Here is a 12,246-nt window from a genome sequence, read left to right on the forward strand (position 1 = left end):
GCACTCACCCCCCCCCTCCCCTCTTACAGTGTAACACAGAGGGCAATAGCACTCACCCCCCCCCCCCCCCTGCCCTCCCCTCTTACAGGGTAACGCAGAGGGCACTAGCACTCACCCCCCCTCCCCTCTTACAGTGTAACACAGAGGGCAATAGCACTCACCCCCCCTCCCCTCCCCTCTTACAGTGTAACGCAGAGGGCACTAGTACTCACCCCCCCCCCCCCCTCCCCTCTTGCAGTGTAACACAGAGGGCACTAGTACTCACACCCCCCACCCCCCCCCTCTCCTCCCCTCTCCTCCCCTCTTACAGTGTAACGCAGAGGGCACTAGGACCCTGCATGCCTGCGCTGCACTCCGTGTGACGTTAGAGGGCTGGACAGATCTGCCAGTCTCCTCTGTCCCATCTCCCTGTACCTTAAAGGAAAAATGCTGCTGTCTGTCCCTCCAAGGGCAGGGATCGCCTCTTTCAGCTACACCAGGAGCCACAAGAAGGTAACCCTGCTCCCTCCCCCCTCTCCTGCCCTGTGCATTGTACCACCTCCCCCTCTTACTGTACAGGCCTGGGCCACCCCTGGCATTGCTTTACAAATGATTTCTCTGGCACTCCGTTTACCCTTGTAAAGGGTCTGTGTGTTCCTCTTATGTTAGGAGGTACATACACACATATATAATATGTACATATATATGAATATGCCTATATAGTATAAGTCTGTGTGGGGTTTTGTGTGCAGCTCACCAGGAAGTATATGGCCTTGTCTTTGTGCCTTTTTTTTTCTGCCAGTTGCTGGGATTTTAAAGAGACAAGAAAAATAAGACTTGTGTTGTATTTTGATCTCTGGGGATAATCATGTGCAGTGTGGATTGTGTGTCTTGTTATTATGTGGGGGCTGTGCTGGTTTCTGTAGCTTTGACGTTTTTAGCATTAACATTGAGAGAGGCACAGAGGAAGGGCATTCAAATGGAGAGAGAGAGAGAGAGAGGCGCACCCAGAGGCAATGAGAGGGGGAGAGAGAGAGAGATGCAAGAGACAGTCCATAGAACAAAGCAAAAGGCATCAGGAGACAGGCAACTGAGGAAGGAAAGATAAAGTGCGAGAAAGATACAAGTGCAGTATATCAAGAGGAAGACAAGCAGAACAAAAAGAAGGGCTAGCCGGGTATCCTGAGACAGACAACAGAGACAGGAGGATATGCACCCAGAGATGGAAATGTATAGATGCACAGAGATGGATACCTAGACATAGACGAGAGAGAGGCAGGGAAATAAAACACAGATAAGAGAACACAAGGAAGGACAGGTAGCAAATAGAAGCAAAACACAGTTACAATATCAAGAGAAATAGGAGGCAAGGGAGACAAGCAGCAAGAGAGGGTGCAGAAGAATACACTTGGGAATGGGGATTGACAGGGAGGCAGGGTATCTGGGGGGTTGAGGGGGGGGGGGCACATTACATCTGGCCAATCCCTGGGGATCTAGGAAAGGGGGCTACTTGTATTATCCTGAGCATGCCACGCCATGGGCCATATTCACTAAAGGGGGCTTCTCTTTAGCACATTAACTCAGTTTGGGCGTGCGAAAGCATAGCACGCTTTAGGAATGTGGGCACATTGGCATCAGTATCACACAACCCCTTACAGGAATTTAACTTGTACGTGATGATAAGGGCCTTGCGTGCTCTTTTTACACCTACCATTTTGCCCTTATGTATTCAAGTAATATTCTGTGTTCTTGACTTTTCTTGCCAACAAAGACTTTTTAGGCGACTTTTGCCAATACTCCCCTTATGATTATTTATAATACTGCTTTAATGCACCCCAATATCATGAGAACCAGTGTGCTGATGGCTCTAATGTTTTTGCAGTGGATTTTTCCCCCGTGTCTAGAGCTGTGGTCAGTATATAAGAGGTGGGTGGCCTTCCTCATTCATTCTTTGCATCAGTGGGTATATCTGGTCCATTGTGATCACTACACTAACAAACACCTGGCTCTAGGACCACAACTTCACTGGCACCAAAGAGTTAGAGTACCATTCAACATGCAAAAAAAATATTACATGCAGAGTCTATGTATTGATATATGTTTGTTTGTTTGCTTGAAGTGGGAATACCCTACAGGCAATCCTGTAAACAAGATATGTAAAGGATTATATTTTGTAACAAATATATCATTTATACTGAAGTACACAAACCAGCCACAGTTCTTTCTACCCTTGAATATGACATATTTAAGATGAGTATGATTTTGTTGTGTAGTAGTCAATTGTGTATAACATTGCTAGAAGTAATAATAATATAATAATAATAATAATAATAGCATGTTCTTGTATAACGCTGCTAGTTTTACGTAGCGCTTTACAGAGACATTTTGCAGACACAGTCCCTGCCCTGTGGGGCTTACAATCTATGTTTTGGTGCCTGAGGCACAGGGAGATAAAGTGACTTGCCCAAGGTCACAAGGAGCCGACACTGGGAATTAAACCAGGTTCCCCTGCTTCTTACTCAGTGTCAGTCAGTGTCTTTACTCAATGAGCCGCTCCTTCTCCCTGGAAGTGACTTCAAATTAATATTTGTCAGAGAATGAAAAGGAAAGTGGTAAGTGGAGATGGGAAAATGGGCGAGAATATCAAAACTGGATGCAGCAAAAGGTGCAGCTCCTAAAAATGAGTGCAGAGTTCTAGCAACTTCACTGGTCCAAGAAGAGTGTTGATTTATCGAACCAACAAAGGGTGATCTTCAGAGATGCAATCAGTGTACAGAGCTTTCATAATTGACCTTTTTTTTTTACTCCAGTAAAGGGCAGCACGACCTACCAGATTGTCAAACAGGGAATACTGTACAGCAAAAGGTGTGATGCATAAAATGCAAGATTTGGTGCTCTGAAGTCTATGTGTCAATCTCTGAAATGAGTGCTGGCAATTAAAAACTAAATCTGTTTTAATCTGCATTAAATGATAGAGACCTGGTTTATACCACTCCAGAGCATGTGGGCATTTTAGATGCAGAAGAAATGGAGAAAGATAAACACCCCAAGAATTATAAGCATGCGATAATAAACTGTGTACAGTACAACTCCTCTGTATCTTCTATTTAAATAAGTGACGCAAGTGTGCAATAGCTTGAAACACAGTAAGAGACACATGATCAAAATGCTTCTTCTAGCATCAATTATACAGCAAAACAACCTCGAACCATATAACTCTTATTGCATCATTTCTAACTTCAGTGCGTGAGACTTCACTGAAGTCTACGAGACTGACGATGATGGGAATAAATGTCCTTGCCAACAAGTTAGTCTTAAGAGACCAGGATTCACACCTTATACATGGTGGGATCTAATCTTTAGTTGCAGATGATATGCCCATTTTGTGTATTAGTACAGGGATGTGGTGGTAATGGTCTTCCTTGCTTTACCGCTACCTGCCCTATAACTGTTCTGTGTGTAAACAAAGTGCTGGGCAGTGTGTGTGGGTGGAGAAGCTGACATTGCCTCACGTAGAGGGAGGTTACGGCAAAGCAGAGGGTGTGCGTACGAAGAGGAGCCTGGTTTGCATAATCCAAGGCTTCGCCTGCTCTGTGTATAAGTCGGGAGTTTGGCAGGAATATTAGTGACTGCGTAAGCCTGCAAACGGGGAGGATAGAATTGCATAATGCAATTTGGGGGCCTTTGAAGGACAACAAGTTGCAGTATTATTAAAAATAACAAAAGAGGTGTTTTCCTACTTTATGAATTAAATAGAAGTAGCTGTGTTAGTCCAGTTGCGATAGTGCAGAGTTAATTATTACATCAGTATTAGGTGATACCTTTTTTTTAATTTGGACTAACAATTGATATTTTAGGACAAGCTTTCGAGAGCTCTCCTCTTTTCCTCGGGTCAGCAATACTAATTGCTGAGGAACAGAGTAGAACTCTCAAAAGCTTGTCTTAAAATATTGTTAGTACTTACTAACTGACGTTAAAACAAATGGCCGGATAACCCCTTCGCCATCCTTCTTTTTTTTAATGGTATTGCGTAATGTGAGAATATACTTTCGTTATGAGCGCTTTGGGAATTGCTGCTGCATGCTTTATTTACTAAAGCGCTCATAACTGGGATAAAGCAGATTTTAGTCAATAAGAATGGGATCGAACATTTTTTGCTTAACTATCTGTGCATAACAGAAATCAGGTGGAGGATATCACAATGGCTTAAGGATAAATCAAAACAACAATCCTCAACAAATTCATTTCTATTTTTTTACTGACATTTCTGAGGTGTCAGGGGTTTTTTTGTTGGTGAAAAAATTAACATGGCCAGACCTCACCTCCTGATAATGTTGTGGCTTTCTAATAGCCACTTGGAGCGTGGCTGACTCCCGCGACCATATTATGTCCACTAAACAAGTCTTCTTGTCCAGGTGATTGTCACTATGTTTGCATCATGGACTATGGATCTGCCCTATTGAACCCTCTGGTTCAGGTAATGTAAGCTGTGATCATGTATCGGATACAAGATGGACGCCAGGATCAGGCTTGCCCTGTTGGCTAATTGAAATCCCCCAACATCAACGGGAGATGATGTCCCAGCTTTCTATTGGTCCTGCGACCACAGTAAAAAGAAATATATTCCACTCTTAACCTCAGTTACCCTGGTAACCAGAAAATTGTTTCATAAAAATATTTAAAATATAATGGGGGGGGGGGAGAAGATTGCTGCTACACCCCTCTATTGTTACAATGTATTGTTGGCTCCTGTGGCAGAGAAGAGGTTAAGTGAACTGCTGCTTTAAAAAGGTAGGAAAATGAACAGTTTTTTCCTAGCATTTGTTTGGCTGCTTTTTGGATGGACATTAGGAAAAGACATTTATGGTCAGCAGCTGTAACAAACTCATACTTGGCCCAACCATCGATGGTCACAGTAACCGTCAGGATATCTCTGAACTCATAGTAGTATATAGATGGTACTTGAACGCTCTGGGAGAGGTTTCCATAGTCAAAACAGATGACAAGGAAGAGCAGCACACCTGATATCAATTCAAAGTGACTTTATTTATAGGCGAAATAAATCACTTTGAATTGATATCAGACAGTGTGCAATTCTTCCTTCTCATCTGTTCCAGCCATCTGTGGCCAATAAGGATACTTGGCCGGTCTTGTCGACTTTTTTTTCCTACCTGCTGCACAACCTCAGGTCACAGTTGATCCCTGGCTTGTTTCATGGTTAGGTTTGTGTCTAATCCCCAAGCAGTCCTACATTCTTTTATTGTATAAGCATCTACCACCCCAGCTGTGATTCCACTAATGGTTCAGTGAAGAAGCATGGAGGCTGCCAGCCTCTCACTTCACAAAATCATTAGCCATTTGCCACTGGAAGTTTCATAACCACACGCATTATTTCTTTATGTTAACATATTTCTTTTCAGACCTCCCAAACATAGCATGTGCTGTTATATGTGTAGGAAAATCATAGATTACTCAATGCATCTACAAAGTATGAATCAGAGAATCTGAAAGGAACCAAAGATTGGCCCAAACTGAGTGCAGCACAAATTAAACTACTTCACGGCATGAAATCAAAGTGGGAGCTGGGTTCCCACCAAGAAGTGACACCATATGGCAGCCCACGTCTTTATGGCCTTGTGCTCTGTGGGCCACTAGGCCCCAGGGTAATATTACCCAATGCAACCCAAGTCCAATGCATTTAAAAAATCCCAACCCCACTCAACAACATGTGGTGGAGATTAAAACATAGAAGCTGATGGCAGATAAAGACAGGACATACTTGAAAACGAGAGGTAACTCTCAATGTATTACTTCCTGGTAAAATATTTTATAAATAAAAAATAAATAAAATAAATAAATACCATTTCCCCTTAGTTGCAATAGAAGGAACGCACACAGTCACACAACATCTCTGCATTTTGAGTGGTCCCATGGGCTGAAGGAGTAGTTCAATGGTAATGTCACTGCCTATGAAGCAGGTGGACCTGTTGGAATCCCACTGTAAGGTCTACATGTGACCTTGGACAATTCCCTTTCTCCCTGTGCCACAGGCACCACAATTAGATTGGAAGCTCTACAGGACAGGGACTCATTGCCTGCACATATCATTACAAGAGAGGGGAAAAAGGCTCGTTTTATCATTGAAGATGTGTTTAATACCGCTGCAAATGTTTTCCTGAAAGTCTTACAGTGAAAACACAATAGTAAACATCAGGGAATTATACAGCATGTACATAGCAGGTCTATTTTCTTGTATATATTTAAGTTTAATTGGCTTCCTTAGGAAAATTCACCCTAATGGTGGCACCATAACTACTTTGCAAACAAAGGATAGAGCAAAGGTAACAATTTACCCGGGGCTTTGAGGATTGTAACAATTCTCCGAGCATTTGTTTACAATGGAAATGGTAAAAATGTAACAAATTATTTTACAATTCTTATACTTGTCAGAAGGTGTCAATTAGCAACGTTTAACCTCTGAAAGTAGGTCGGCGAGATTTCTGCTTTACACAATGCTGCTGTCCTTCGTTCAGTTTTGTTCTAGGCTATATGGCTGCCCTACAGAGGCACATCGAACTACTGACAATGGTGTGTTCACTGGTCGTTTCTATAAGGATCTTGCTGCCGGTGCCCCACACAAAGAGAGGTGTAGTATTTAGATCTAAAATAAAATAAATTGACTTTTACATTAAAAAAAAATGAGGTAGAAAAGGCAGTTACCCCTGTTAATCTCTCAGCCCCATTCACAATTATTTCATATTATCTACTGTATAGCAAATAAAAATACCACTTGTGAGCACATTCACGTCTCAGACAGGTCTGCAACCTGTTTTCTCCCCATTCTCTCCTAGCATACAATGCTTCTACTGCAGCTAGGGATTCTGGGAAATGACAAATGAGCACACAGTGTCACCTTTTGCTTTTAATCCAATTTAACATAGAGCCCTATTTACTATACATCGTTTTATGTGACAAATAAAAAAGGTGCTGGGGCTAAGTTACCCTGAGTTTGTCCTCGCCTGAACCCTGCGTAGAAAAAATAGCCATGGGTATTTTTAGTCACACACATCTTTTATATTTTGTTTAAGTTTATGCTGCCAGTGTTTGTATAAATTGTAACTTAAAGTCCTGGGTGTGCTTACTGCCCATATTTCTGACCTGTTCGCTTCTTATGGCAGGAAGACGCAAACAAGATTAAGTTGTAAATGAAAACAAAGAACATTTTCTGAATTTTCAATATAATTGTGAATTATTAAAGCTTAAAAACCTTTTTTTAAACAGAAATCACGTAGCTTTAACCTAAAAAAACATTACCATGGTCCGACTTGGGACTGCACATAGAGGGGATCACGAAGGCTGCCAACAGTTTCTATACTTTTGAGAAGTGCCTTAAAAAAAAATATTTAAATAGTGCCTCATTTCAAGAAATGCTAAGGTTTTTAAATAGTGGGGGCAAAGCCTTTTGGGCGTCATTTTATAACGGATTACAATGTTTGTAAAATGAAGACAGGCTTTTCTTTTTTGTTAAACCCATTTTCATTTAAAAGAAAGGAAGTAAAATAAAAAGGCACTTTGTAAATACAAAAATAAATCTAGTGTGTGAAAAATAAAATATAAAGGCTCATACTGCACCCCTCAGCTTGGCCATTTTTTGATTGAATGTAGCAAATCAGCCAGGGTTGGGCTGTAGATACACATTGGAAGTAGTGGGAGAGAAAAATAAGAGAGCCAGACAGTCTCTCTTTTACCGTCAAGAGCTTCCAAAGTAATGATTGCTGGGAACAACACTCCTTTTGCTACCACTGGGTCTGCCCTAGCCAGATGCTGTGTTGCAGTGGATGTTATCAATAATCCTGTTCCCCTCCTTTTAGAGTTGGTAAACTAGGTTCACTGCTCAATGAAGAACACAGCAGCTGTTTCACAGTAACTGGTATCTGTACTAAGTTAACCCCTTCAACACCAGAGGGAGCGATATGTTTGTCCCTCTCCGGGAATGAAGGTGTCTGTATGTGTGTTGTTACATGAGAGAGGTTTGGCAGTAGTTTACTTAGCTTTGGCATCTCCTACCCAATACAACATATGTAGTGATGCTTATGTGGAGGCAAAATAAACAGAAAAGCTTAGGCGCACCACATAGAAAAAAAGAGTGACACGTGTTTCATGTCAGTATACAGCTGTTTCATTAAAAATAAAAATAATTAAAAAAAAAAAAACTGGCCTGATGGTCAATGTGGATCAAAATATGGCTTGTATATTTAAATAAAAGGTTAATTTTTATCTCTTACACATAGTGAATCAAGACTTGTTGTTTATTTTGCCTCTGTTAATACAGGTTTGCAAAAGCTCCTGTTATTGTCTGGAGGCATTTATGTACCAAATAATGATTGCCATTTTTCCTGTCATTGCACCTGCTACCTGTCTCTTCCCTGCGTATGCACAGGCAGATACTAAGGAGACAGAGTGCAGAAGGAGGGTGTATTGTGGTTTCTGCTGCAGCCAGAAAAGCCTAGTCATTTATATGCAGGGATCCAGCTACAATTGATTATCCTGTTGTAGACGGGCAGTCCGAAAGCCTTAACTGGCATCACTATTCCCACCAGCTCACATACTGTATATAGGCTGTAACCTCCATGGTAAGAGGACCAGCAAATATTTATGTCTATTTATATATCAATATTTCAACCAAACCAGGAAATAACTGGAACATTTTACAGCATGGGAAAATATATTTGGGGGAAAAAAATGGAGGTGTTTACCTGGGACAAAAAAAAAAAAAAAAAAGAAGATATTTTTGCATAAAATATAGAGCGAAAACCAAACTCTGCACTGATAGTCACCAGGGCCTTCAAGTTGTTTTTACTTCCCCCAAGCATCGCAGACCCTTACCAAAGTAAAAGGGTTAATTGTAGCTGTCAGTTGTGTATTATCTAATGAAAGCGAGTGTACAACGTTATAATTTCTAGAAGTGGAGGTAGTTTATTCACGGGTAACACCAGGCTTAGTGCTGTTGTTTACAGAATATACACAGTACTCATCCCACATTGGGCAGCTATTAACTCCCTCACTGAGCATCCACTTCCAGTTACCTAATTCAATGTTTCTTTGAAATTGCCTTTATCTCTTATCCATACTGGCTGCTCATTTTGAAATCCCCAAGTAGTTCTCCGTACCGGAGAAGTGTTGGTGTAACGTAATTAGAAATGGCAACCGCTGTGAATTTCCTCTAATTTCTGCAACTTGGGGATCTCTGCAGTCCCTAATGAAAGCGTAGGTGGTACCATTTTTTAACAAGCAATTAAAAAATGCATCGCAACCTATGGAAGAAACATTAAAGTGGAAGCACTCCATAACCTATCGTTTTTAGCTCCGTTCTTACTGTATACACGTGGGGGAGTGGGGCTGCTTCTTTCATTTAACAACTCTTGGGTCTACATGTATAAAAAGGCTATTGCGGTATTAAAATGACACCAAGAGGCATCTATCGACCCTTTGTTAGTTTTTTGCCTATATACTTAGCATTCAAAATCTTCAACTGGTCTGCGATAGCGTAAACATCGTGGCTAATGATTTCTGTCATATGTATTTATTTATAAAATGTTTTACCAGGAAGAAATACATTGAGAGTTACCTCTCGCGTTCGAGTGTGTCCTGGGCACAGAGTTATGATGACAAATAATACATGGTTACAAATACAGTTACATAAGTGAACAGGGTATACATTATATACACAAGACATTGCATGCACAGTTTTATATATATTTATTATAGGCGTATGTAACAGTTACAGACCAGATTAAAATGTGAGACAGCCTTAGTTTTGAAAGAATTTACACTGGTGGCGGCTGTGAGATATGTAAGGCCGAGTTTATAGTACTTGCTACGGCGACTGCGACGTTGTGCAGCACCGTAGCAAGTACATGTTGTTCGTCGCGGGTGCCCATAGTAGGCGTGACCGCGACAGCGTGACATCAGCCGTCGCGATCACCGGAATCCAGAAGATTTTGATATTTCTAGCGATCGAGAGGTGAAGTCACAGGCACGTGAGCGGTTCAGCCAATTAGGGCGAACAGCTCACGGCCACGCCCCTCGGTCGCGATCTCTGGTCTCCTGCACCAGTGTGCAGGAATCGCTGTAGGGACGGCGCCAGCTGACGTCACGCGGTCGCGTCGCCGCTACTATAAACTCGATTGAGAAGCGCCTTATGCTGAAACACGTGTAAACAAAATGTAATTTCTGTGCCGCAGAAAACCAGCTATTGTTTGTTAATACCTCATTGACTATGAACCCACACCATTGTATTGTGACGTTGGCAGAACTTTTGAGTATTCACGTTACCACCTCCAGAGGCTTTCTCCCTCTGTCACTCCCTCAGCTGTTCTATTCCCTCTGTTCCTGGCAGTGCCAGCACATTGCATCTTGAGTGTCAGACGATGCTGTCGCCACTGTTAGTGGTAGACACCTCTGGCGACAGGGATAAGACAGGAAGCAGCTCAGAAAAGCAGCAAGGTTTTTCTCGCACGGCCCCTTCCCTGCCGTCTCCCTCCTGTGCATTTGTGCTTAATTAATAAGCTGCATTGCAGGGTTGCATCAATGAAAGGAAAGATATTGGCTTTTCCCGATATACTAGTAGGGCAAATGATATCCAAATGTACCTCCCTCAACACTAGACAGGCGTGCAACAAATGTCTTATCGTCTTTTTGTTATTTTAACTAAAATAGTGTAGAGGGTTTCAGAGTAAAATGCCCATCTACCTCTGTGAGAGTCAAAGCCTTAGGCGTGTAATATAGTGCGCGCGCGTCAATTATAATTGGCTGACGTGTCTATACTAGGGAAGCGCGCGCACGGCCGTGAGCGATGGCGCGGCAGACCAGGGAAAATACAATAAAATTGTATTTTCGCGCTGCTGCCACGCCGCGTACCAATCACAGCGTGGCCTAACGCTGTGATGTCAGAATCCCACCCTTAACCATGCGCATCACCGCTTGCACCCTAACAACTAAACGCGCACACACCAGTGCTTACTATATAACAAGCCTTAGAGAGCATAACTTATCTAGAGTGCCATATTTACCAAGCCATAAATAAGACACCTTGCAGACCATTGTAGTCAATAGACCAACAAGGAACCCCCTCACTGCCAGAGGGGCCTATAATGCAGAGTGTTGCAGGCCCCACTGACAGCAGTTAAGCTCGATTAGCCTCATCTGCAGGCCACATATACATTTCCTCTTAACTCCCACAGGAATCCTCTCTTTTCACACTCTGGGGTCCCTTTTTTTTCTCTGTGTATTTCCCATCTACTAATTGCTATTGATTTGTTTTAGCTGTTGTTGCATTTCCTCACTCCTCGCCCCACTCCTGCATGCTGGATGCTCCTTGAGTGCACTTTCTAAAGACCAGATGCTAATGTAGAATTAACCAAATGTAGCATTGAAGCAAAAGGAAAGGTGTACTGACTCACTTGGAAAAAAATATATATATTATATTTTTTTTTTAAAACAAATGCAATTGAATTGCTGCACTATTGAAGGTGCAAGCCTGTCTAAATGTAATTTTTGGGCCACATTTGAAGGCATAGGACTATTGAGTAGAGAAATGTGTGAACATGTCCCATTTTGCAAAAGTTCCCGCAAAATTTTCAAGACACACGAAATGTAGGGTAGAGGCATGAACAGCGCACCTGTGGGCATGTCACTTGTATATGTGACAAGGGTTAGAACAGGGCTGCGCAAACTTCCTGAGCTGTGCCCTCCAGCCTGGCAGCCGCAGCGTTCCCCCTCTCCAAGGACCGGCGTTGAATGCATTCAATGCCGGGGGTCGTGTGAAGTCACGTGACCCGCAGCGTTATTTGACACGTGTTGCCATGGGGACGTGTCACGTCACAACCCTGTGGCGTCATTTGACGCTGTGTTACCATGGCAACGTGTCACTGAAGAGCCGGCAGAGAGCAGGTAAGGGAGTTGCAGAGGCCTCACGCCTCCCCCGGCATTTAATTTAAATGCCTTGGGGAAGAGCACAGGGCCCCTGTAACTGCTGCGCCCACTCATGAAATTCTTGCGCCCCCCTCAGTTTGCGCAACCCTTGGTTAAAAGACAGCTATCCAGCTGACACATTTATCTCCCCGCAGGGTCCCTAAAATTAGTAATACTAGCTGTACCCGGCGTAACATACGCCAATACACCACAGACGCGGCCTAAGTCTATCACAGAGGGGGATGCATGCATGTATGTATAGCTTTCTTTATATAGCGCCAATGGTGTACAACT

General features: G+C 42.6%; 1 protein-coding gene across 3 annotated transcripts in view; it reads left to right on the forward strand.

Annotated features, from left to right (window-relative positions):
* Positions 1 to 339: 339 nt before the first annotated feature.
* Positions 340 to 12,246, forward strand: part of RBMS2 (RNA binding motif single stranded interacting protein 2) — a 77,487-nt gene continuing 65,580 nt past the window's right edge. For all 3 annotated transcript variants that reach the window (XM_075591411.1, XM_075591412.1, XM_075591414.1), the window contains exon 1: positions 340 to 492. In XM_075591411.1, coding sequence (XP_075447526.1) covers positions 427 to 492 — 66 coding nt within the window. In that variant the 5' untranslated portion in view covers positions 340 to 426. The remainder of the gene's footprint in view (positions 493 to 12,246) is intronic.

This window comes from Ascaphus truei, chromosome 3, assembly GCF_040206685.1.
Source record: "Ascaphus truei isolate aAscTru1 chromosome 3, aAscTru1.hap1, whole genome shotgun sequence".
In the NCBI taxonomy this organism is placed as follows: Eukaryota; Metazoa; Chordata; class Amphibia; order Anura; family Ascaphidae; genus Ascaphus; species Ascaphus truei.